Below are 26,721 nucleotides of genomic sequence, written 5' to 3'. Positions count from 1 at the left end.
TGAAGGTAGGGTTAGGATCAGGGCCGGCTTTAGTCCAATTCCACCAATTCCCCCGAATTGGGACCCGCACCCAGTGCGACGGCTGCGAGGGGGTGCATGTGGCCGAGAACCCTATCCCTGGCTAGAGGGTCCTTTTTAATTTTTACTCACCCGGCGGCGCTCTGGGACTTCGGCAGGAGGTCCATCAGTGCCGTCGAAGACCCAGAGTGAGTGAAGGACCCACCTCCGAAGACTAGGAGCGCCGCCTGGTGAATACAAGCTCCACGTGTTTTTTGGTGTGTCTTTTTTTTTCCCCTGTCACCCCTGCTGGGACCCCGCTGAAACTATTCGAATCGGGCCCTGGGCACACAGTGGCACAGGGTGCTGCTCATAATGGTGTCTCCAACAGCCAATACGGCACAAATCCATGTCTGGTTTTGTCTCAGTCCCAGAGACGGAACAAACCCCCAACAGGTGGCCTGTCAGGTTTAAAAGCTCACCAGCAGCTTCCCTGGTGAGAGCTGGGGCAAAGGCTGGAGCGGCTGTGCCCGCTGGAATCCATGCGCAGCGCTGTTGTAGCCGTGCTGGGCAGCCAGGCCTCTCTTGCGTCTCACGCAGGGGAGGGCGGCCGTGCTGGGGCAGGCAGCGTCTGGCTTGAAGGGGGTGGCACGAGGCACAGGCCTTTCCAGACAAGCCAGGCAGCTGGCAGGGGCCATCAGCCCAGGAGGCTGGCTCCATGGGCTGCCCCCTGGGCAGGGGAGAGTCTGGCCCTGGGTGGGGCGAGCACATGGGGCCCGGCTCAAGGGCGGCTCACACCACCTGGGGCGGGGGGGGGGTCCCCATTCACCGCAATGGGGCGTTCCCCTGACACCTCTCCTCCCCCCTCACTCCTTCTTCCCAGGGACTCCGCCCCAGCTCCCTTTTTCCCGCTCTTTCTTGAACCCCGCCCCCCCAGGCTACACGACGCTTCCCTCCAACGCCCGGACGCCGGAAGGAATCCTGCCGTCGGGCGTGCTCTGACCCCGGAAGGGCTTGTGTTCGGGGAGGAACTTCCGGTGCGGCGGCCGGGTTCTTCCCGGTGTTCGGTCGCCAGAGGCGGGGGGTTCCTGTCCCCGCGTCCCGGGCCGGGCCGTCTCCCCGGCATGCTGAGGCGGCCGCCCCCGTCGCCGAGCGCAGCCTCCTGGGCCCGCGGCCGCCTATGTCGCTCCACGCTGCTGCGCCGGACTCTGTGCCCCGGCTGGGATGTGACCGGCCCGCGCTCGCCCGGTGCTGCCAAGTGAGTCATCGCCGTGGCCGCGGCGCCCTGGCCCCTCCCGGCTGCCGCTGGCTCCTGGCAGCTCCCCGGGCTGCCCCCGGCTGCCCAGCTCCTGGCGCGCCGCGTTCCCCCAGCAGCCCCGGGCTGCCTCCCTGGCGCGCCGCTGGCTCAGGCAGCTGGTATCCGTGACAGCGCCGCAGTCCCTCGTGGAGCGGCTGGGGCAGACCACGCACTGCTTGCAGCCTGGGTCTCGGCTGGTCGAGTTTGCATTTTGCATCTCAATTTAGGTGGTTGTGCCCTGTCGAGGCATCAGGCAGGTCTGAGGCCTTTTTCCGTATTCTGTTGGATTTTGTTCTGCTGTTGTGGGTCATGTGGATCCCGAAATCCTGACTCTCGTGCACTTACTTAATAAAACCTGCTTCAGAGTAAATGGAGTGGGCACCTCTCTGGATAGAAGGATTATTTAGCCTCCCTGCTCCTTCAGTGTTTGGCCTTGCTTTTGTGAGCCTGGACAATCAGATAAAGTGTTTTTTGGAACTGTCCACTGACATGTGGGTTAAAAAAAATCAAACACATTTCATGGTGGCTGCCCCCAAATCTGGTGCATAACAGCTTTTAGGTGCAAATACCCTGGACTGGACTTGAATTAGCAATTTAAAGGAAAAGGGCTGGTCCCATGAGCCACCTAATCTTATTGTTATTACCTTGAATACACTGGAGGTCTGGGCTGTACTTATGTCCACTGTGTCCCTCTGTGGTTTGTACTCTACAAAACTCAGGGAATAAAATTGTAAAAATAAATCTAAATATCTGATCTGTTAATGGAATCAAGGTTCAGTGCAGTCTTCTGTTTATGAAGATGAATTAAAGACAATTTACTAAAACTGAAGTAGTGTTCGAAATTATTGAAGTTATACATTTTTAAATAATGATCTGTTTTAGCAATGGAGGCTCAGTATGATGGCACTGAAGTAACTGTAGTGATGGAGGAAATAGAGGGCACCTACACCTATGCATCTCCAGTACCATCTAAGAAGAAGAAAAAATACAAAAGTCCTGGAGATCAAGGGGAAAAGGCCAAAAAACCCAGGTGAGCGCCTCTGTCTTCCTTGTTTAGGGCTTGGCTACACTGGAGAGTTGCAGCGCTGGTGATGGGGTTGCAGCGCTGCAACTCACTCTGTGTCCACACTTGCAAAGCACAGCCAGCGCTGCAATCCCTCGCTGCAGCGCTGGCTGTACACCTGGTCTGCTTGGGGTGTAGCGATTCCAGCGCTAGTAATGCATCGCTGCTCATTAAGTGTGGCCACCAAAAGCGCTGTTATTGGCCTCCAGGGTATTAGGAGGTATCCCACAATTCCAGTCCACAACAAACCGGAAGAATGGCTGAACTAGGAGCTCCCCAGCTAAAAAACAAACACAGCTGCTCTTTGCTCCAGCGAGCGATGAGCGGAGGCAGGGGAATTGCTTTGGAATGTTCACAGCTGTTTGCTTGAGGAGAGAGGGGAGGGGGGAGTCCGTGTTGAGCAGCTGCTTATGTGGTCTGAAGGCTATTTAGGAGTGCATAATTTGCATTTAGTGAATAAGAGAGAGGTAGGAGAAGGGTCAAAACTTGTAAAATGATTGAAGGTAGGTGCTGTGTATCTTCCAGTCCTTGGAACTTGCAAGGCAGGGAGCTGACACAGTGTCAGCGCCAAAACCCCACTCTCTCTGTCTCCCCCACGCTCCCTGTCACACTCCACCCCACTTCCCTGTTTTGAAAAGCACGTTGCAGCCACTTGAATGCTGGGATAGCTGCTCACAATGCACCACTCCCAACAGTGCTGCAAATGTGGCCACACTGCAGCGCTGGTAGCTGTCAGTGTGGCCACACTGCAGCGCTTTCCCTACACAGCTATACCTACCCAGCGCTGGCGCCGCGACCACACTTGCACTCCAAAGTGCTGCTGTGGGAGCGCTCCCGCAGCAGCACTTTGGAGTTTCGAGTGTAGCCAAGCCCACAGTTTCCCAGGTATCTGTCCTATCTAGAGAATTACTGGCCTCTTCCTTGTATCCCCAGGCTTGGCCTGAGTTAGTCACATGACCTTCCTATCACATGACCAAAATCACTTTGCCACCTGTGGAATTGAGCTGATCTTGTCACAAGTGGGTCTGAGGCCCATCTCCTCTTAGAGGCCATCCATCCATTTACAGTACCCAATAATTGCATGTTTAATTTGTGATCTACCACTTTGTCCACTAAATGGTTAAAGCACTATTAGTGACACAAGTATTTTTCACATTTTGTTGAATGATATTGGTCTGTGCGCCCTGTCCCCTAAGTCTTTACTTTTATTAATAAAGACTTTTCCAGCTGTCTATGGAAAACAAGCCCATAAAAGTTCTCATAATTGCCCTTGAGGCTAGTACGTGACTGGTGGTGTCTTTGTTTCAGGTGTGTTGTTAAGGCATAGACTTTAAGTTCACTGTCCACTTGTGTTTCAGATCTGCTTACCTCCTGTACTATTATGATATATACTTGAAAGTACAGCAGGAGCTCCCCCACCTCCCCCAATCTGAAATTAACAAGAAGATCAGTGAGAGCTGGAGGTTGCTCAGTGTGGCTGAAAAAAGCTACTATTTGGAAAAGGCCAAACTGGAAAAAGAAGGATTGGACCCGGTAAGTCAACTTTCTTAAATAGCTTCTCATTTCCTGCAATCCCTAGGCATATGAATCATCAGTTGCTGTATTCTTTGCTTTCTCCTGAAAATATGATGAGTAAAATATTAGGAAAAATCCTGAGTTGCCAGCTATTTTTTTTACTTAATGGAAATTTGATGTTTGTGTCAAATAAGCATTGTTTCCAGTGTAGTCAGAGGTAGTTGAGATGACCTCTCCATTAGAATTGAAGAGCTTCCCCTTTCCTTTAAATTTGCAAAGCATTTTGAGTCCAATGATATTTGATTACGCTGGACTAAGTCACATTATAGAGAAGTACAGTGTAAGGTAACCTGACAAAGCACAGTGGATAAAAGGACAGAAGCAGACTAACTGTATGTATGAGATGGATGTTTTAGACCAGTCCTAGAATATGGCTGGCTTGGTGGCAATGCAGATCATGATTATGTGGGGGAGACACACTTAATTACAGATTTTGGTCTGTAGTCCTGCTTGGGTTAGGATTGTTGTAGAGGCTTGGGGGTGAAAAGAAGGTAACTTCTTCTGTTGCTGCAGCCAGCTAGCTAAGGAGCAGCGTTGGCAGACTCCAAAAGGGTCCTGTCCAGTACCTACTGGTCAGAGGAATAGTGACTTTCTGGCAAGGCCTCCAGGATGAGTGGGATTAATGTAGGGGATAAGAAGAGGGGGGATTCTGAAGGCTCTGTTAGAGATGTGAAGGACTCGCCAGCAATCTGCCTTTGGAAGTTATCTGAACGGTAATGGAGGCACTTAAAAAAAAACAAACCCACCCCTTATCCGTAATCATGAACCAAACCTACTTCCTTCTATGTCCCTTGCTTCTCTCTATTCCATGCTTTGTCTTGTCAACAGAATTCCAAGCTGTCCACTCTGACTGCTGTAGTTCCAGACATTCCAGGTTTCCGTAAAATCCTCCCTCGTTCGGATTACATAATTATCCCCAAAACCACTCTTCAGGAGGACAGGAGCAAGCAGCACCTAGAACTCTGCGTGGCACAGGGCCAAACAGCATCTGATGGAGTAACAGCTTCCACCAACATCACGAATGTTGCCCATGATGCCATGCAAAACATCCTTTCTATGGACTCAAGCCATGTTGGCATTTCTGAACAGTGCATCGCCATTGAAGGACTGGCGGAAGAGACTGCCTCATTTGGTCAGTCAGACACTATAGAAGAAGTAGTTGCTTCAGAGATCCTCTCTCATTATGTCAGACCCATAGCAGATAAAATGACTGGAGATATCCTCCTGGATGAGGCTTCTTTGGAAATAGGAGAGGGACATCCATATCAGACTACTAGTGTGGTTATTGAAGAGACTCTGGTTAGCAGCTGCAGAGACATCTCCAATGGGAGCATTGCTGTGGCACAACCCCAGGTTTCTGATGGTTTGTCTGTGGTAACAGTGGTGACCGGGAGGGTAAGCTAAGCTAGTGATAACTAGTAACTCTATTTCTATTCACTTATTGCCTGAATTTTTTCCTATAGCTGCTTAAAATCTTTATAGTTTCAGAGTGGTAGCCGTGTTAGTCTGTATGAGCAAAAGGAACGGGAGTACTTGTGACACCTTAAAGACTAACAGATTTATTTGAGCATAAGCTTTCGTGGGCTTTAAAATATTTATAGTGATTCATCCTGGCTGAAAGTGACATTAATAAATTACATCACTCCTGCCCCAAAGCTCAACTAGCTCAATAGTGATGGAAACAGCAATTTTTGCTCATTATAAGCTAGTCAAAAATGCAGTGCAGTATCTCCTCTCCTCCCTTTCACTATTCCCCTCAGACCTAAAAGATGAAGTGCTGGATCAAGTTGTGAGGTGTGGGTTGGATTCCACAGATATACTAAAGCACTGTTCTACGGTAGCTCTTGTGTTTTCTCTCTCTGTCCCATGTGGCTAACTTCCCAGCTGCAGAGAACTGAATGAGGACTCCTTTCGAATCCCTAGTTGGTGTTAAGGATTCAGTGACATAAAGCAGTTTCTGTTTAGGAACAGAGTCTGTTGCTTTCATAGTGCTCAGATTGTGAAGAGAGTGACAATTTGATAATCCAATCTGCAGAACGCTCCTACTAGGCCTTCACTCCTGAAATTCTGTTAGTTGTACTGCCGGTGCCTCACTGCTCTACTGTATGATATGCTCTTAAATCTGATGTTAAAGAGACCCTCAATAAAAGGTCAGAACACAGCTAGCTAGATGTGTCCCCTGTCTGTTGCATATCTTTTCCTCTTCCTCTTTTTATTTTTAGGACACAGATGAGAGCAGCTCCTCCATGCCCACCACACAGTTTATTATGCTACCTCTCCCAGCTCACTCTGTTGTGGAGAACCCAACATCAATCAAACTGGTGAGTAAAGGAGGAGTTTGTATGTTTCTCTTGGGGCTTATCCACAGTAGTATATGGAACGTGTTAGTACCTTAAGGTAGACAAGGCACACTAACTTGTTTACATTAGTCTGTTAACATATATTGGTACATATATTGACACCTTCCAACTCCTAGCCTGGACGTAGCTTTAAGATGTTTTATCATGTTCTGCTCCTTTACCCTGACCAGATGGCTATAAGTTCCTATATACTCTAGTGCAAAAGCTTCAGATAAACTTAAAAAAAAAAAGTTTTATAATGAATATGGAAACAAATAATGCAGTCAATACAACTACCTTCTGTGCTGCTTACTTTGATTATTTTAGGCTGTCTTCATGTTTTTTTGTAATGCTGCATGACTATACTGTATAGATTGACTGAGGAAGATGGAGGAGCTGGTAATTGTACCGAGAAACAATTGAGGCTTTTGGTACCTAAGGAGAAATGGAAGGCAGTTCAGTTTTTTGTTAAAATCACCATCCGTGAGATATTTCACAATTTTTAAGAGTCACCTTCAGATATCAGTTAGCACCCACAGCGATGAATAGAGTAGTTCATGTCTCTTAGCTATTTACAGAGAGGTATGGCAATGAATCAGCTTATGCTTGGTTCATGTTTCTTCACTTTCATAAAGGATTGAGATAATTTTTAAAAATGCAAGTGTAGCTCCTGCAGCAGGGGTTATATCCTGTGCCAAATTGCACAGCCACAGAAAATATGGGCCTTGATAATACTTAGTGATCAGTAAAGGGACCTAGACTTCTGAACCTCTAGGTTCTGACTATAACTCTGACTTTCACTGACCTTTTACAGACAAAATATTTGCCCTTTGTGTGCATCAGTTTGTCATCTGTAAAATGTGTAGTATTACTTGGTTTATGGAGGATTGTGGTGGTTATGGAGTTAATGTTTGAGTGCTTACTGGTAGAGAATGATGATTGTGATGTGGCTTTATGTACCTAATTCTGCAAAGAAATTGTTGGCAACCCTTTTGTTTCAGACAACCACTTACACCCGCAGGGGCCATGGAAACTGCACCAATCCTGGTTGTTCTTTTACTTATGTCACCAGACACAAACCACCAAAGTGCCCAAAGTGTGGGAACTTCCTGGGAGGGAAATGGATCCCAAAGGTACCTTTCCACATAACTTTCTTTTATTTCCAATGACTGAGTCTGATCTGGAAAGTGACACTTGTGTGAATACCTGTGAAACCCCAAAGCCTGTGTGCTGGGCAAGTCAGAGACCTGGGGAAGTGAATCCCTGTCCTTTTCTGCCAGTGTCTCTGCTAGAGCAAGTCACCAGTGAGATGGTTAGACTTGTTTTCTGTCAGAGCTCTTTTCTGGATTTCTTGTCTCTGTGCTGAGGTAGTAATCATGAATCAAAGGGACAACCTTGGGAAGCCCTGACCCTTAGACAGGACACTGTTCCTTTCTTGCTTTCTGACAGCCACATGATGCCAGTATCTGAAAGGTGCCCATCAAACCTGCTTACAGTATCAAATGAGCTTAGGGACTCAGTTCAACTACTTGTCTCATAAGCATTGTGTTGTCTGGTATGGAGCCATTTTAGCAGGGTAAGATTCCACTACAGCCATTTTACCATGATCTCAAAGGGAAACAGACTTCAAAATACAAAGGACAGTTAGATCACTTGGGCACCAAGCCACAAGAATTTCAGAATCACCACCCTGCTCCCCACTACAGTCTGGGTCAGCAAGGTCCTGTGTGTAACAGACCTGGCTGCTCACTTAATATGCTTAGCTCCTAGATTGTGTGTGGTGGAAAAGGCAGCTCTAGGGAGCTGTCACTGTAAAAGAGAGGGCATCATATTTAGAGAAAGCAATGGATGAATGAGTTCTCAGGTGGCTACTTTGATAGTAATGCTGATGTCCTGAGTGGATTTAAAAAATGACTAAAGCCTGGTCTATGCTTAAAATTTAGAACAACCTAGCTGTGGAAAAAAATAGATCACACCCGAGTGCCATTATTAAGCCAACCTAACCCCTAGGAAGGATGTGGCTAGATTGGCGAAATAATTCTTCCATTGACCTACCTACTGCTGCTTAGGATAGTGGATTACCCACATGGGCTGGAAAACCCCCTCTTTTGCCATAGCATGTGTCTACACTATGGCACTACAGCGGCGCTGCTACTGTTGCACCTTTAGTATAGACATGGCCTCACGCAGTACAGTGACAAGTGTTTGTGAAAAAGGCATGACGAGATAGAACACTTTGTATGTAATGTTAGCAAGGATCTCAGTGTATGAGGGGTTAATGTTTGTTCTGGCTTTATATACACGTGTACTGCTCAGACCCTTGCCTTGCTGCTCCTCTAGCCAATGTTAAGTAGCTATCACCGAATCAGCCAAGATATGGATACGTTTTGGATGTGAAAGTCTGAAGCTCTGAAACATCTGGGATGTTCTGATCTTCTTGTTCTCTTTCTAGGAAAAGCAACCAAAATGCAAAGCTGAGCAGAGTTCAGGTATCCCCCTCAAAGCGCCAGGGGCTAAAAGAAGCCAGCAGCTCATAGCCACAGAGAAGGCAGCTGCTCAGGAGGATGCCACCAAGTCTACCCTGGAAAGTTCTGAAGCAGTCAGCCAGCTACTGAACGCAGTGCCTATTCAGGAGCAGATACAGGACACTGAATGGGAAGAAGTGATCATCTCTGAGGCTCACATCCTTGCAAACAATGGGCAAGCCCAGGACAGAGGGAATGCAGCAGCAGTAATGCTGGCTAAAGATAGCGATGTGCAGGGCAACTCCTTAGAGCAGCCCGAGAAAGACAACATAGGGATAGGGTCACAGCCATCTGCTGAGATGACAAGTCCACTTGCCAGTCCTCCTGCCACTGTAAAAAAGCCAATGGGGTGAGTCAGTTTTGAGTGATTCATAGAGCTATCACACTGAGCCATCACTTGTGTGTGGCAGTGTTCATGGTACGGATCAGTAGTGGCCTCTGAGCTTCTTGGATGGCTCATTTAGGTAACAAGTGAATCGGGATAAATCCAAGGTCAGAGATTTGTTCTTCAGAAACATTGTAGCTATTCGTTTTGGTCTCTTCCATTCTACCCTCTGCCATGGTATATGACTGCGCTTCACTGACATAGTGAACTTTTGCTACAGCTGCTCTTCTTGTCTTTCAGAATTGATGCTCTTGCTGCTGCTCCCAAAGGACAAGAACTGAAGAGCAAACCAAAACCCAAGCCCTCTTTACTGGCTGCTGCGAGACCCATGAGAGCAATCCTACCTGCCCCTGCTAGCTTGGGGAGGGAAGCCCGCACAGAGCAGCTCAGCAGCCGACAGGGCTTTCCAAGTAACGGTAAAAGCAAGAAGCCATCCACAATAGGCTTAGACAGCAGAAGCTCCTTAAGCATGGGGAGAAGGAGGCAATTAGCGCATGGCATGTTGTGGAATGCTATATTTGGAGTGACTTGCTGGCTTGATGTTACAGTGTTAATGCTCTGCAAAGACCTTTTAGAAGTACTTGTTTGGATTACAGGTGGTTTCGAGTTTAGTGGGTCTGTTGTAGTCACCAGTGGACTCTTTACAAAGTTAGCTTTCGACAGCAAAGGGCTACTTCACCTGACCCCTCAGCTGGACAAATGGGATTTACAAAGCCTGATTTGATCAGTTCAGGTTCAGAGGACGGCAGCTCCACTGTGTCCCATGGCTGCATTTGCCAAAGGTGTCAAAGTAAAACAAAAAGCAGATTTCACACACTTAACCTGCTGTTTTGTTTCCTTCTTCAAGATAAGCATTCCCCTGTGAGAGCCTCGGGCCTGAAGCCCAGTACGCTGAAGCAGTTGGGTCAGTCTGTCCTACAGACATCTAGCATTAGTGAGCGAAAGGTGAGTGATTCTTGCTTTTCCAAATTCACCTTCTCTTGCACTTGGATTTCTCTGCTAGGTTCAGGGTAGGATTTCACTCTTCTGACCCGAATGTGTAGAAACTGAGCATAAATCTGGTAACCCCTTGATGGGATTTGTGTCTGTTACTTCGTATGTGAGATTTGAGGCGGCATAGGCTAGTGGTTGGAGCACAGGACTTTGGAGCCAAGAAATGCTGAGATCTAATCCTGGGTCTGGTGCTCTGTGGCCTTGGACTAGTCCTTCCATTTGCTTCTTTGATAACACCTCCTTAGTTATCTCAAAGGGGTATTTTGGGGATCTGTTACTGCTTTGAAGATGTGGTGTGCGATACAAGTACTAAGTATTATTACTGCATGTGTGCGGTGAGACTGACTGGTTAAGAAGCAGAGCTGTTGGAGTAAGGCTGAATTTTAACCCTATGATTTGTGGGGCGGGGGGCAATACTAAAATCCTTTGTTACTTAAAGCTGTTCACTGGTCTTTTAAAGCCATTAATAGTTCCTGCTTGTGAGCTGCAATCCATGCCAGGTCTCTCAAATGTTTGATTTAGATGCTTTCCCTCCCCCCTCCCCCTCTTCAACTGCTTTCAATCTACAGCTCCACAGCAGCCCAACCGGCAGGGCATCTCAGGTGAAGGTAGTGGAGGTCAAACCAGACGTATTTCCCTCCTATAAGTACAGCTGCACCGTAACTTTGGTAAGGGTCTTTTGGTCATTTGATTCCTGATGTGGGGCATCATTGAGCCTGTTCTGAGAAGTGGCAATATTCTTGAAAGGCAGTTTGCTTTCCTCTTCATGGTTAGTGCTTTGGACCTGATAATTCTAAACTTGACAAGGGTGTTGTGCATACTCAAACAACCACTTCTGGCTCTGCAGTCTGCTCCAAAGGCACTGCTTAGGATTTGGGCGCTTTTAATTTTTAAATGCAAGTATTGTCTATGTAATATGCTGCATTAACAGCACTAAACATCTCAGGCTCCTGCATGGGTAATGGTAGTACCTGCATGGCAGTACTAATATCTCAGTTCTATCCTGGAGGAGCCATCATTAGTGGGAAGAATGAAGGCCACAGTTTCCATGCTGATGAAATATTTCTCTTGAGACTGCCATAAGAAACACCTGCAGTGGTGGTTTTTGTGAAGTGACACCTCTCTAACAGGACCTGGCCTGAGAGGTCAGATCCAGCTCATTTTTTCCATGAACTGCTCTGCTGGCTTCAGCAGGTAGTGATTTCAGGTCTTTACTGACCTGGGCTGGGTTTGAGCCAGTGACAAAGTTGAACGGTTCTGTGTGGTATTACAATTACTCTAAGTCGCACAATCCTTGTGATTGGCTTCTCAGTTAGGCTTATCTCTCTAGAATGGCTCTACTCCTGCAACTTTCAGGCTTGCATGGAAATATCCTGGCTCCTCGTGTGAGGGAAAACTCATGCTTTAGGTGTTTCACTGCTGACTTACAACAGCTGCATTGAATTAGAAAGTTTAGTGTTGTGTTGAAATCATATTTGCTACTAACCCCTTAAAAACTGGATTTTTCTTGGTTCCCTTAAGCAATTGTAATTCCCCCTTGCATTAATTCAGGAGGGTCAAATATCCTATTATTGCGGAATTTGTTTCCTCTGCCAAGTATCTGTGGTATTTGAAACTAGACTTAAAGCATACAGATTAATTGAACTGGTCCTCAAAGTAAGTGGCCATGCCTGTGTTTTATCCCCTGCAACTAAGTGTTAGACATTGGGGAACAGCACGTGCTATTCTAGCAGACTTCTGTTATCTTGAGCCTGTTGGCATATGAATGTAAGATAGAATAAAGTTTTGCCTGTCTCCTTCCAGGATTTGGGATTGGCAACATCACGTGGCAGAGGGAAGTGTAAGAACCCCTCCTGTAGCTATGTATACACAAATAGACACAAACCGCGGATCTGTCCCAGCTGTGGCTACAACCTCGCCAAAGATAGAGCTGAGAAAACTGTGAAATCCCTGGTGAGTTATATTCTTTCTCGCTTGTTGAACTATTGAGTTAACTGTATTTGGTCTTTTAGATTCATAGATTTCAAGGCCAAAAGAAACCATTGTGATTATCTAGTCTGACTTCCTGAGTAACACAGGTCATAGAATTCCCCTGAATAATTCCTAGAGCATACTTTAAAAAAAAAAAAAAAAAGCATCCCATCTTGATTTTTAAAGTTGCAGGTGATGGAGAATCCACCACAACATTTGGTAAATTGTTCCAATAGTTAATTACCCTCACTGTTTTTTTTAATTACCTCATTTCTAGTCCAAATTTGTCTAGCTTCAGCCTCTAGCCACTGGCTAGTGTTATACTTTGCTGTAATCTGTTGGCTTTCTCGGTTGTCTATAGAGCTGGTTGAAGCTCAGAATTTCCATTCTGTGGGAAATTGACAGTTTGAAATTTGTGTTTTGCTCTGAATTAGAACAAAACCAAAAAGATTAAAATTTTTCCACAAAAATGAAATTGTTGAAAAAATTTAGTTTCAGGTTGATAGCAAGTTTGGTTCTGATTTTGACTTCAAAAAATTTCTTTGTTTCTAAAGGACTATTCACTTCAAAGTAAAAACATTAATTCCAAGAAAGTCTAGAACTTTTCTACCCTATTAAACCGCTTGTGTAAAAATGAAAAATTTATCAAAATTGACATTCTCATCTAAACATTTAGATTTTGATATAACAGCATCTGGTGACTGAAAAATGATCTGCTGGAAAATTGTCAACCCACTGTAGATGTGTAGTGACCTCTTTTTGGGGCTATTCACTGCCCACAGCTGTGAATGGTAGTTTTCACTTAGAATAGGTACTGCAGACTAATTGAACTCAATCTTACCACTGGGGGCACTCAGCAATTAAAAAAAATGCCTCATGGAGGTTTTGCCCCATATTCATCTGCGCCTAAGACTAGTGAGCAGCATCAGCCTTGTCTGATTTGTGCAGTCTGAAGGAGGTGAGGTCCCACTTTTGTAATCTGATGCTGCCTTTGTGACTGAGCTGCGGTGGCAAATGTCAGTTCAGTCTGTCTGTTGTGTACTACAATGTCATATTTGCAAGAGCTTGTAACTCAAATTTATGCTGCACCTGAATTGTTGGCAGATAAAGTCTCAGCTAGGATTTTGTCTTTATTCAAGTTAAAAAAAAAAATTTGCTTTGGCTACTCTTATATCTAAAAGTGCTAATAATGAACTCTGGTTTCTTAAGCTGCTTTTTTGCCACTGTGAGCAAATATCTGCTTCTGGATATTATAAATTTAGTTTTGAAGGTCATTCGTGTTTTTGGTTTTATTCAAAACAATTTTGCATGTAAGAGTTTGCCCTGTTCTTATATGCTGACTGAGCCTGCTAGGTAAGCTAGCTGCATGCCAGTCTGTACAGTAAACTTGTTTACTTCAGAGTAAAATACGGCTGAAGGACAAAATTGTTCTGCATACTATGTGAAAGCTACCCCCCACCCCGAAAAAAACACCTCAAATAACCCCATGTGAAACTCTCACATAGACAGATAGTTAAAGAACAGAGTGCTTTCCTTTAACTGCTTCCTTAATGCACTAAGATGGGTTGGCATTTTTGAGAGAGACTCTGGTTTGGTTTTCTCCTTGTTTTTTTGAACTTTTTTGTTTTGGTCACAGCCCTAACATTCCTGTAATATGGTGGCTTTGTTTTTTTTTGTTCTGGAATTAATGCTGTCTGCTCTTTTCTTGACAGGTCATTTATCTTATCACTAGGCTAGACAGAAACACAAGCTGAAGTATTGACAGGATGGTTTGTTTTACTGATGAAGTAGATTAGAGGCTGTAATGTTCTGTGTCCTGTTGAGCCCCCTAGTGTTTTGATTCTTCTTTTCCTATGTACTTAATTCCTTGAACTTCTAGTCACTTCTATTTCCATAGACTGCAACATCATCACTTTTTTAAATCACAGTGCATTCAGTGCTGGACACTTCGTTTTCTCTTAACATTCAGTAGCTAATCACCTCCTCTGTGGATTTTTATCTTCTATGGACCATGCATTGTGTCTGACCATGTTTTATAGGGGAAGAGAATTTATGCAGTTGCCTGTCATTAAGTAAATAGTTTGCAGAAATGTTAGTGTAGATACCTTTGCTGTGCTCACCCCACGCTCTCCGTTATCCAGTCTATATGATAACACTTCATCACCAAATTTTCTGACGGCCTGCAAAGAGTTGTTGCTCATGCAGGAGCTGGTAAACGATGGTAGGTGAGGTTTACTCACTCCTGCATTCTACCTATTTTTATAAAGCAGTTCTACTGAGATAAAAATAAATAACCCAACCCTTAAAGCTATGAGCTGCAGAGACAGTGCACTGTCTAGCAGAGCAGGGGACTGGAGTTGGCATTTCTGGATTCTGTATTATGCTGTTCTGACCGAGGACAGATTACTTAATATACCTCTCAGGAGTGTTGAGGCTTCATGATCAGCTTTTTACTCCATATTTGTCTGACAAAATCCAAGTGACATTTTGGCTCTCTTTCTAGGAGGTCAGCTCTGGTCTTCCTGATGTGTTGAACACCAGTGAGCCCCTAACACAGTCTCAGAAAGAGATCCAGCGCCAATCAACACTGCAGCTGCTGCGCAAGGTAATGCAAATCCCAGAGAATGAGTCGGAACTGGCAGAGGTCTTCACACTCATCCACGAACTCAACAGCTCACGGCTTATCCTGTCCAACGTGAGTGAGGAGACGGTCACCATCGAGCAGACCTCCTGGTCAAACTATTATGAGTCTCCATCTACGCAGTGCCTCCTCTGTAACAGCCCTTTGTTCAAAGGGGGACAGAAGTAAGATTCTGTTTTAGATTTGTGACTCTCCTATTCACCCTTATTCTGATGTTCTGTATTAAAAATGTCTTTGAAGAAAACACTGCTTTATCCTCTCCATGTGAAAGCCATTGCAAACACCATGTAACCTACACCTCTGTAAGAAGTGCACGTTTCCCTTAGCTCCCAAAATCAGCCCTTACTCACATCTATGCTTATGTGAGTTTGGGAGTAGACGTATTGTAATATGTACTATGCCCTTTCTGCATCTGGGGTGGGTGATGATGTTGAATGTAGTTCTTCTGAAAGTGAAGGTCTTGCAAATGCTAACCAGAGGCAGGCAGTGTGTAAATTTTCTATCCATGCACCTCAGTCCTGATCCTGTAATACCATCTGCTTACTCCAGTTCTTTATTGTCTCATAGCTCTGCCTGACCTGCAGGATTTCTGTTACTCAGAACACTTCAGTCCTGAATGCTCACGCCCTTGTGTCAAACTGTGTCCAGGCATGAAAGCTGACAAGTATTTAATCCTTGTGCAGCTACCATCTTTGAGATTAACTCCAGATTCTTTTGAAGTGCAGCAACAATGATGCTCATCCTGTCACAGCTCTTGCACTCTTTTGCTCGTTAGCTTTCAAATGAATGCTTGAAGTTTAACACATGATGCATGACCACAACCTTAAACTCTCTTCTTCCATTGAATTACTTGTCCCTATGGCCCTTTTTGTACTTCGAGATTTAGGAGATTGGGTATGAGCTGTTTCTGGGTTCATCTGAACCTGGAGAAAAGTTTCACACCCTGGAGGTTTGCTTTCCTACAGTAGGCGAGTTCAGTGGGTTGAGTGAATGTTAAATCTAGATTTAAATCTTATTTGACATCGGCTTCTGGTTGCTAATCCCATTTTATTTCTCCATTTCTGATGCTTTGTGAAGTGCACAGTGAGGCAGATGTGAAAGATGCAGTAGTGTAAAGCTGCAGGATTATAGATGTGCTGTAATATCACATGTTCTCCCTGTTCTCATTTTGTTGCTGGTCAGAGTGCTTGCTGTGTGGATTCTGTTAGTTGTGGTGGGTCGTGCATAGATTCTCAAAGTTTAGCCTAGCTCTTGAGTTCTAAAGACAGAACCAAACTGATGGTTTTGGAAAGATTCTTGGCAATCAGTTGCCTTCCTATCTCCTCAACTAGTGGCTGGTGTGGTTGCTCGCTGGTGGGATAATAGCGTTTTGGTTTTTTCCCCTGCTTGTATGTTACAGTTCTCTCGCTGGTCCGCAGGAGTGCTGGTTGCTGACTTCGAACCGTTTACAGGTGGTTACTGCCCAGGTCAAAGTGTGTTTGAATCTGCAGTGCCTGGCCCTGCATAGCTTCACAGATATATACACAGGTAGGAAAAAACAAGCTATCAGTGGGCTAATCTGTAGAGACCAATATGCAGAAATCTAGGGTTTCTGGACTAGGACAGAAGAGTCCTCCTTGTACAGAAAAGATCTCTTCTCTCCACCCTACCAGACTTGAATTTTTGGATCAAGAAGTGAGCTGCTGCTCTTCCTTATCTGAGGTATATGTTAGTCACTACGTCTTTGTATGAGCAAATAGTAAATCATTCTTTCTGTGTTGCAGACCATGAGTGCTCAGGCTCAGCTGAAAAATTCTGAAATTCCATGGGCTTCCCAGCCCTTGTTGGCTAAGGGAATTGAAGCTGGGATCATTGTAGGTTTTGTAAAGCAGTGCAGGGCTGGGTGCTGTTACAATTAAAGGCAAGACTCGAAAGGGAGCTAATCCTGCTGTAGTGCAAGGAGAGGGAGTACACACCGCAGAAGGCCTTTTTAGACATAATGTATTTGACCTTCTAAACCAAACTCAGCATGACTAGTTTAGCAGTAAACAAGTGTGTTTTATGTTCGGTGTCTGTGGAATTCTAAATCTTCCCCAGTAACTGCTGTATTGTTTGTTAAATTGCAGGCCTGTTCAACGTGGGTAACAAGTTGTTAGTGAGCCTGGACCTTCTGTTCACTGTCCGAAACCATATTAAACTTGGAGAGGATCCCAAAGTAGCAGTTGGCAGCATCCTGGAATCTGTGCAGGAACAGACTGGTAAGGTGCTCCCCTGGTCCTTTCTTGAAACAGTGACTATTCTGAATTTGCTGACCTCTCTCTTCTCTGAGAATTGTGTGGAGAGGTGTTTGGGTTTAATTTTAGGTCAAAGTAGTAAGTGACTATTGGATTATAAAACTCAGTCTTTCTGAGGATTAATGTATTTCTGTTGAGCTGGGTAGGATTTTGGTTTTGAAAGAGGTTTCTACTGTGTGTGTTTAAAGAGATACTGAATTCTCTGTATCCAGACCAAAAGAAATGGCTCTAGTTAGCAATGAGTCAAATACATTGTTTGGTGGCTGCCATCTTCTGTGAAAGGGGCAAAACTGTGTCTCCCTCTCAATCTTTTACCTAAACTCTACTGGCTCCATCCCCATCTTCCCAGCATATAACATCCTGCCTGGGCTTCCTTAATGTCTCCTCTGCAGAAAGGAAGGGTTATTCCTTTCAGTGGCAGTTTGCAGGCAATAGGGGTGGGCTTACTCTGGCAGCTAATCTGTTTGCAATGCTAAGAACAGCAGGGAGTGAAAGAGGAGAAGGGGGAAAATAAGGCCTGAGTTCTTTGTTCAATCAGGTGAACCAGGCAGCTGGCCTGGAGACTTCACAGTGTGGTGAGTTCAGGCTGAGAAGGCAGCTAGGGTCCTAGGTTAGGCTGGAAGGGAGAGCGATCATAGATGCCTGGGGGGTGGGTGTTTGGAGCTATGGAATGTCACACACTGGGCAGATGGAGTTGTTGCTGGAAGTGTCCAGGTGATTTTGGGAAAGTGATGTGGCACCAGGGAATAGCCTTCAGGAAGTGAGATCGGAGCCAACCTTAACCATAGGCCTACTGATGACACCGGTGTTTCAGTGTTAATGTTGTATTCTTTCTGAACCTTTATTCATTCAGCCTTTGATAGAAAATGGCCCGTATAGCTATTAACTTCCACCTTTCCAAGCAACGGAACATGCTGATCTTTGCTTCTTGAAGTGCTTTGGTTAGGGGTTACTTGGGTTAATTTAAAACCTTGTTTATCTAAAAATCCTTCCTGGGGGATGTTTCACTTTAAAATGGATTGGACTATGTGTCTGCATCTTGTTTGCAACATGTCACTGACAATCTTCGTGAATTATAGATGCTTGTTCTTATTAAGTTGGGGTTTTATGGTCATACTCTGCTCTCTGAGGAATCCAGAAACATTATGTGCATCTCTCTTCTGGAACTGTCCAGCTGCCTCTGTGAGGCTTTTTCCTTATCAGTGATCTCAGCAATTGAGATTCCCAAGGGGAAAGACACTGACACCTTGAAATAAAATTGTTTCCAAGAACTACTATAGATTTTTTTCTTGTCCAGCTGTTCGGAGAGCTTGCCTTTGAAAGTACTCATGTTAGATCCAGACTTGGTCTGTTGCTTAGAAAAGCTTTTCAGCTGGCTGCGAAGGGACTTTGGACTAGGAAAGAGCCATTTCAAACAGTACCTTTATGACCAATTCTCCCCAAACGTTTCATGGAGATAAGTCTATGGAGTGTGCTTTCTCTGATTAATGAAATGTTTTTTCGTTGGTGAATAGTGTGCTCTGTCTCCGTTGGCTTTAGGAAGTGAAAGCTGTGTGAATGCAGTTTGAGTAAACAGTGCAAATTACCTCAAAAGTAAACTGCTTTTTTCTTCCCAGAGAAAACCCTGAGCCCCGAGGAGCTGAGTCAGCTCCAGGAGCTGCTGTGCAGTGGCTATTGGGCCTTTGAGTGCCTCACTATTCGGGACTACAATGATATGATCTGTGGAGTCTGTGGCATTGCACCCAAGATTGAGATAGCTCAGAGGAATGCAGAAAATGTCCTGGCACTAAAGAACATTGAGGTATTAGACAAAAGCTGGAGGAAGCATTTGTGACAAAGCATGTTTCTGTTCTACAGTCGCACCCCTGAGCAATCCCCACATGTGCAGAAGTGACTCACCAGTTAGTGCCTCCTTGTGGCTGGGTGCAGAATTGCTGGGCCTTCCCTTTGCCTCCTGTTGGTTGCCTCAAATGGTGTCTTCCATGGGCTAGCCCTTAGGCCATGCAAATGTTCCCTCCCCTTCTGGGTTATCTAAGTCCAGCTGTAACACAGGCCCCACGCTGGTTTCTCCCAGCTGGCCTCTTTATAGTCTCTTTGGGCCAGCAGCAAAGTCCTTCCAAATCAATGAGAATTGCACTCTTCTTTCGCAGAGGAGCATATCCTAGAGCTCCAGAATAAAACACAGCTAAATATCTTTCACCCCTCTCTGGGCTTTAGCTTCTCATCATCAGCTCCTGGTTCCCCTTATGGAATACTGGCCCCAGGACAGCCTGCTGGAGCCCAGCCCTTTGTTTCAGGGGACCCACCACAGAACCTAGCTCCACTCCTGTGGCTTAGCTCTCCAGCCACAACCCAGTTCAACTGCTCTCCTCCACAGCCAGCCCCTAACTGCTGGGTTTCCTCCCTTTTAAAGTCCTACACCCAGCACAGGTGTGGCAAGGTAGGGCTAATTAAAAAGGGCTGGCTAACCCCCAGGTCTCTTGGCCATAAAGGGGCAGACCCCCAAGTAAAGTCTCAGGAAGATGTTTGCTCAGTCTAATCTTAGTAATTCATAGTCATTACACTCAAGGGCTTTGTCTAATGTTTTCTGCTGATGTCTAACAGGAGCATGCAGCCTGACCCAATGCCGTCCACATGTTGTTGTCCTCTCGCGGGAGAGAGATTGGAAAAATAGAGTATGTCCTACTGTTTCACACCATTGATCCAACAGGATTCTGGTGTAAGAGAGCTGAGAGGAACTTTCAGATCACCATCCTCTTATGTATTGACTTAGAAGCATCCTTCTGATTTTGTTAGTAGCAGTTTCTCTGAGGTGTCATGGGGTATTTTCCTAACACACAGGGAAGCAGATAGTGCTATGTAGTAAACCCTGTTTCTGGTTAAAGTAAATTGGTCTGAATCCTTGTAGGCAGAAAGGTCCTGTGGACTCCAACCCCATATACAGTAAGGAGACCCCAGGCTCCTCTTCCTACTCTGGACAGTGTGCATGTTAGCCTTATGCCTCTGTTTCAAGTCACAAGCAGATACAGAGCTGTTTAGAAATGAAGCATGTGTGCTGTTGAATATATGATGTTTGTTCTCTCACCTCTGTTAGTTTACCTGGCCGGAGTTCTTGTCATCCAGCGAGGTAAATGTGGAAGATTTCTGGTCCACGATGGAGACAGAAGTGATAGAGCAGGTGGCGTTCCCATCTAGCATCCCGATCACCAAGTTTGATGCCTCTATTGTTGCCCCCTTTTTCCCACCACTGATGAGAGGAGCTGTGGTTGTCAACACTGAGAAGGACAAGAACCTAGATGCACATCCGGTGCCAGGTAACTCACTGCCACAGAGCCCCTAGGGTGGTACTGCTGGTGGATACCTGTAGGTGACCCATCTGCAGTTAAGAGCTGAGGGTTTTGTTACATGATGCTCTAAAGAGAAGTGCTTGGCACTTAGGGGGAGGGATAGCTCAGTGGTTTGAGCATTGGCCTGCTAAACCCAGGGTTGTGAGTTCAGTCCTTGAGGGGGCCGCTTAGGGATCTGGGGCAAAATCAGTACTTGGTCCTGCTAGTGAAGGCAGAGGGCTGGACTCGATGACCTTTCGAGGTCCCTTACAGTTCTAGGAGATTGGTATATCTCCAATTATTAAAATAAAATTAAATTTATTAAAATTAAAGCACTTCCTGGTGGAGTCTTTAGATCCACCAAAGCCATAGGGGGATGTGTAGGTCAAGTTTTGGTATTTCTAATTATGAATTCCAAATGGGGGACTTTGTCTACCCAGGGAGTCTGAATGCTTAGCTGTGATTTGCTGGAGACAAGATACAGGGAAATTTAAGTGAACATCCTATTGCTCCAAATAAAGTACATCAAAGTCTATAACTAGAATGCATGTTCAGAATGTTACATGGATATTAGTCACTCAGCACTTGCTGCAACTGTTAGAATATTCTTCGTTCTGTTTTGTGAAAACTTGTATTCTGTAGCTGCAGACACTACCTGCTGCTGAGACACCAGAGGGGAGTGTCTTAGGTCTGTATGGGGAGTAAAAGGAAGAAAGGACCAGATGATGGGCATAATACAGCTCCGATACCACAGCCTACATTTATTTCTGGTTAATGCCTTTAATATGCTGGTTCAGGACATCTTGTGTTTTAATCATATAGAATAGTGAGCCATGAGTGAATAACTTGCATCAGAGTTGGATTCACCATGACCAGCTCTTTCCTTACAACTCTGGTTAGTGGAGACACTGAAACTTTACCTTGCATTGGAGAGAACTGACTCACTCCCCCTTAAGTTAAAAAGCCTTGGGAATTTAAAAAAAAAAAAAAAAAATTCACCTCTTCATTCCTGAACTGAGTTTGAATTCCAGGGAAAAGGCGCAGGGCAGAGTTGATGATAGCATGTGGCCCTCCTGAAGCGGAAGGTGGATAATGGCCAATTTTTGGGGGAGGGAACTGGAGCAAGAAAGCTGGTGGAGAAACAGGAGCATCAACCCTTGGAAGTGGCTGGCTGGCCTAGGAGAGGGGCTCCAGCCAGGAGCCAGCACTGTGCACTGGAGGAACAGCATGCTGGCAGGCCTGTGTGGAAAAAGAGTTGTGGAGATCCAAATGAAGCGGTAGGCCAAAGGGTAGGCCTGGAGCTGCTGAGCCAGCTCTTAAAAGAAAGGGACTTGCAATGCAGTGGGAATGCAGCAGACTGGTCTCCAAGCTTGTCTTGATGCCCACTTAACACTTTAATCCCAGCAAATTACTTGAGAATATTTGGAAAGACTATGAGTGCTCCTTTGGTGACTTGGTCCTCCTGACTCCTAGAATTGGTGTGTGTTAAATGTCATCATTCTGTCAGAACCCAGAAAACCTCATTAGAAAAGTAAACATCTGCTGACTCAATAGTTCAGTAACAGGCTGGGCTTTGCCTTTGGTTCTGGGACTTTCCACATATTCTGCCTTTTCACTGTAGCCTTGCTGATTTCCCTTGTTTTTCTTGGCTACCATCCACCGACTTCTGGAGAAACGACAAGGTCCTTTCCCTTCTGAGGGTGGGTGTTGAGAATGCTTTCTGCTTCTGCAGGTAGTGGGAGTGCTTTGGTGAGGCTGCTTCAGGAAGAATCCTGCAAACTGGAGCAGATCAACTCTTATAGTGAGGAAGAGCTGCAGTATTTCTTGACACAGTGCAGCATCCCCTGGGGGGCAGCAGACACGAAGGTAACAGGCCTATTCCCTGTCCCCCTGCCATGCCCCACCACATCTAGATTTGGAAGGGGGACCATCCTCATGCCTTCTTGTAAGACAAGAGGAGGTGGTGGTTATTCAGAATGACAATATGAGAAGTAACTTTTCACTCCATTGTATTTAGGAAGGAGAGAGGTGATTAGAAAGGACAAGACCCTGCAGATTACAGGGTAACTGACAGGTGGGGAAAAAAATTCAACCCTGTTGGGCTGGAAAATGGAAACCTATAATTACTCTGTCATGGACTTCTCATCTTGGGTTGCTTGTCATCCTGATGGTACTGAGCAAGGAATTAAAAGGCTGTTGGTTACCATGTGTTGAAATACAATTTGTGTCATATTTCACTTACAGCCATGACCCTTTTTGGAAAGCCCCAGGCTTTGATTCTTAATTTAAATACGGGCTTTTCTCTTGGTCTCTCTGTTCTTAGGACCAGCTCTGTTACTCTCTCCTGGCTCTCTATGACTTTGTACAGAATGGGGCAGATGCCAAACAACCCCTAGTCCACCACACAGGAGGCAAAATCTACAAAGTGTGTCCACATGAGGTAAAGCAAGCTAGAAACTGCATTGTGGCTGTAAGGTGTGATTGACAGATGCTTAGACAATAACTTGACTGACATGACCCACAAAATGTGTCTTGTGTTTCTTTTCTGTCTCTCGGAAGAATAAACAGGAGGCTGAGAATAGGCAGATGGTGAATTTTGGATTCTTGTTTTCCATGTTCAGGGGTGAGGAGAGATGAGCCAGGTTCTCTCTTGGGGGTGGACTTTGCCTTCTAGAATCATTCATGCCACGTTGCCTAGTAGTAAGAGAATGTTTGGTGTTGAGTTCTTGATTCTGCCACAGAGATGGGATTGGAAATTATTGTTCCTTGTCTGGGATACAGTTGGCTTGTCTGGGGAGGAGAGAGAAAATCTTAAACATGAGGTTGCTGAGTCCAGGTAGTTTCCAGACACACTGAGGAGAGGAAGTGTAACATTGGATTTGTTCTATATTCTATGTTGTTCCTTGGAAATTCTCCTTTCTCAGCTCTAGTACAATGCACCAGACCAAAAATTCACATTTATCCTTTTCACCTTCTTCCCAGGTGGTGTGTGGCTCAAAGTACATTGTGAGAGGGGAAAGTGCCCGGGACCACGTGGACCTGCTAGTCTCCTCACACCACTGGCCACCAGTCTATGTGGTGGATATGGCGTCTTCGGTGGCATTGTGTGCAGATATCTGCTGCCCTGACCTGACTGTTCAGATGTGGGGGAAAAAACAGGGATGCTTCTCTGATCCCATGGAGCCCCCAACGGTTAGTTACGCTGTTCAGTCTATGCTGTCTGTGAGGATAATGGGAATTTTCAGTGTTGGTATCTGTATTGTGCGATCTGCAATTAATCTTGGAGTTTTGAGCACCACATTCTGCCTATTAAGATGACTGAACCTTTGGAGATGGATGTTTCATGACCTGCCCAGTGCTGTGGCTCACTTCCATATTGCTCCTGAGGAGGGTTACAGACAAATTGTACGGTCTGTATTCCATGACATTTGCACTCCTCACGGGGTCGCTGGTTTACCAGCGCAGTCTGTCTCTTGAATACCGTAGCTATCCAACTCACGGACAGTGGAGATGTGACGCATCCTGTATAACATGACCAATAGAAAAAGTTATTACTTACCTGATAGGGAGGCTGCAGAGTCAGAACATCACTGATGTGCTGCTGATGTTTCAAAACTGTCTGTGTGGTGGCAACGGGATGTATGAGACCCACCCTTCTAGGACTTTTGCAGAAAGCCAAGTATATTTGCTTCCATCTTGCTCCAGGTTATTATTCTAGTCTCTTTAATTCAGGGAAATTTTAGGGCTTTTTTTTTTTTTTTTTTTCCCCCTTGGGATCAGGCATGGTTGAGGGAAACATGCCAATCAGCTGGTATGTGTGCAATCTTTTTTCCTCTCTCTCCCTCAGTGTGTGTCCTGCCCGGAGCTGTTAGACCAACACTACAGTGTAGATATGACTGTAGCTGAACACTCTGTCCAGCACCCAGTCACCAAATCCACAGCCCGCCGAATTGTTCACACCGGGGCAGAGCGGAACAGCCAGAGTGATGCAACTGCTCGGCACCATTCCATCTCACTGTGCCAAGAGCTAGAGCCTTACAGTGCCATCATCACTGCCATCAATGACAGCAAAACCAGCAACGTCCGCCAAAGGCCCATCACCTTCAACAATGCCACCCACTATTACCTCTACAACCGCCTGATGGATTTCTTCACCAGCAGGGAGATCGTGAACCGGCAGATCCATGAAATCGTGCAGGGCTGTCAGCCCGGTGAAGTGGTGATCCGAGACACGCTGTACCGACTGGGAGTGGCACAGATCAAGACAGAAACAGAGGAGGAGGAAGAGGAGAACCAGGAAGATGATGGAGAGGTTGCTGAATAAACTGCTCTCAACTGGTGGTTAGTCCCTTTCTAACCATGCAGATGAGCATGCTGGGCTGCCTCAAGGTCTTGGCAGACTGGCCAGGCTTAACTGTGGGAGGTAGTTGGTTTTTGTTTTTTTTTTTTTAAACAAAGAAGCTAAGATACTGCTGACTTTGACTGCTTACACTGACCAAAGAGCCGTGTGCTTCCAGAGGATCGTGATTGCTGCTGTGAGCATAAGTTCCGTTAACATCCTTGCTTACAGGATGGGATTCCCTTCCAAGGTGCTTCTTGGACCCATTGATTTGTCGTGCAATGTGCTGTTCTCACGCAGCAGCTGGGTGGGTGAAGGTGCGGGGGATCAATTTCCAGTCCCTGGGAATGTCTGAGATGGAAAAGCACAGGGTTGTGTGTTTTTGTTTTTGGTTTTTTTTCTTCCATGGATCTTGTTTGCTGACCTTGTTAATGTCATCAGTACAGGGATGGTTGAGGAGGAGCAGGAAGGAAGAAAGGTGGATGAAAATGTCCAAGTCTCTTTCTTCCCGCCCCCCCCCCCAAAAAAAAAAACACCCCAAACACCCACCTTTGCTCTGAATGGATTAGCATCATACACTGACATTCCTGCTTTGGAATCACCCCTTCCACCTGGCTATGCATTCAAAAGGATTATGTTGGGTGGCCTGCAGCTTTAAAATAGTCATGTCTGGGTAGCCTCACGGGAGGTGTTGGTGCCCAGAACTGAGTTAAGCAGTCATATGGGGGGAGGGGGGTGCTCCCTGTTGTCCTGGTTTCAGTAACTGCAGTACTGCAGGTATTTAGCCTGTGGAGAGGTGTGTCTGAGTTTCTAGGACTGTTAGCTCCTTAACAGGAGGAGCAGTAATAATTATTTAGATCTTGATGGTTATCTGCGTTACAGAAGAGTTGAACTTGATGGGTTGCCCTTGACTTGGCTAGCCAAGGGCTAACAAACTTCTTTAAGGACTGCTTTGAGCTGTCTAAGGTGGCAACCTTTTAAATCAGCAAGGCACTCAAATTCCACGCACTTCTTTTTGGGCACTTTATTCTTTTAGCTGTTACATCCCATTCATGGACTTTGAGGAAAATTTATATTTGTCCTACAATTGGGGCTGAATGGCGAAAGACAGCCATGCAGCACTAACAGGAGGCAGTGAATGCATCGTAACCAGAGAGGTCCACGAAGAGAGATTTTTATAATCCTCTCCCTACTGAGACTGTGGTTGAGAGGGCTGCATCCACTCTGCTTTCTGGACCCTTTGCAGAGTGTGGTAACCCATCCTGCCATTATCCCCACAGCACTGTAAACCTTAAGTGGGTCTGTGCTATCTATACACTGCCCTCACGATTTTCTTTTGATGAGCCAGGTTGAGTCCCCCTTCCCTCCAGCATATTTAAACAGCAGCTCAAACCCTGTTTGTATAGCTGCTTGCATTGTCCACTGACACCCTTTCTCTGCTGCTGGCCATAAATCTCAAAATACACACGTCTAGTCCGGCTCAAACAAGGTAGAAGGTGGGATACTGGAATGGTGGGGAAACCAGGAAAACTTCCAGGAAGCCTGTTCCTTGTGTCGTCAGAACAGTGGAAAAGAGACTTGTGGTGTGGATGAAAATTCCCTTCTGTGAAGGGGAACCTACTGAGTACCATATCGTAAATGTATTAAATCTGAGCAAATGCAGTAATTATGGTTTGGGGGGTTTCTGTTTAAAAATGTTAATTTATTATAAAAGACATTAGTGACTTTTTTCAGTCAATGATAAATTTTAATAAATTATCTCCAATTTTTTGGGTGAAACTATGTGACAAAGTGAGTTTTTTTATTAACATTTGACAACCTAATGACTCCGAGCCTGTGAGAAAAGCTTGTAAATCAGCTAGTCAGTCATATGGTCTGACAGCTGATGCATTAGCCATGGTGCTGGCACAGAGACATGCCAGCTTCTCACAGCTACATGAACTTCCTGTGAGGAAAAATTAGGGGAAACATTTTTGGTCTTCTCTGCAGTGCTAAGT

General features: G+C 45.5%; 1 protein-coding gene across 2 annotated transcripts; it reads left to right on the top strand.

Moving 5' to 3' along the window:
• Positions 1-1,068: 1,068 nt before the first annotated feature.
• Positions 1,069-26,507, top strand: HMGXB3 (HMG-box containing 3). Of its 2 annotated transcripts, XM_030571723.1 has the most exons (20): positions 1,070-1,255; positions 2,177-2,324; positions 3,716-3,890; positions 4,761-5,327; positions 6,155-6,253; positions 7,273-7,404; positions 8,724-9,145; positions 9,422-9,597; positions 10,029-10,126; positions 10,744-10,842; positions 11,978-12,127; positions 14,649-14,950; positions 16,186-16,313; positions 16,892-17,023; positions 18,676-18,860; positions 20,154-20,373; positions 22,118-22,251; positions 22,709-22,825; positions 23,368-23,577; positions 24,233-26,507. In XM_030571723.1, the coding sequence occupies exons 2-20, from the start codon at positions 2,179-2,181 to the stop codon at positions 24,707-24,709; spliced, it is 3,969 nt and encodes a 1,322-aa protein (XP_030427583.1). In that variant the 5' UTR covers positions 1,070-1,255; positions 2,177-2,178; the 3' UTR covers positions 24,710-26,507. The 2 variants fall into 2 exon arrangements, with proteins under 2 accessions (XP_030427584.1, XP_030427583.1); XM_030571724.1 differs by lacking the exon at positions 10,744-10,842 and having other exon boundaries at positions 1,069-1,255.
• Positions 26,508-26,721: the final 214 nt, after the last annotated feature.

The sequence above is a fragment of the Gopherus evgoodei genome, chromosome 8, assembly GCF_007399415.2.
Source record: "Gopherus evgoodei ecotype Sinaloan lineage chromosome 8, rGopEvg1_v1.p, whole genome shotgun sequence".
Taxonomy (NCBI): domain Eukaryota; kingdom Metazoa; phylum Chordata; order Testudines; family Testudinidae; genus Gopherus; species Gopherus evgoodei.
Note: the sequence above shows the minus strand (reverse complement) of the source record. Positions and strands in the feature narration are given on the sequence as shown.

What these genes read in the sequence shown, in the direction of transcription:
- HMGXB3 (XM_030571723.1), top strand. Translation starts at nt 2,179, where the DNA reads ATGGAGGCTCAGTATGATGGCACTGAAGTAACTGTAGTGATGGAGGAA. An exon ending in AAAAAGAAGGATTGGACCCG is followed by an intron (nt 3,891 to 4,760) that starts GTAAGTCAACTT and finishes TCTTGTCAACAG; the next exon opens with AATTCCAAGCTGTCCACTCT. An exon ending in ACAGCTGCACCGTAACTTTG is followed by an intron (nt 10,843 to 11,977) that starts GTAAGGGTCTTT and finishes GTCTCCTTCCAG; the next exon opens with GATTTGGGATTGGCAACATC.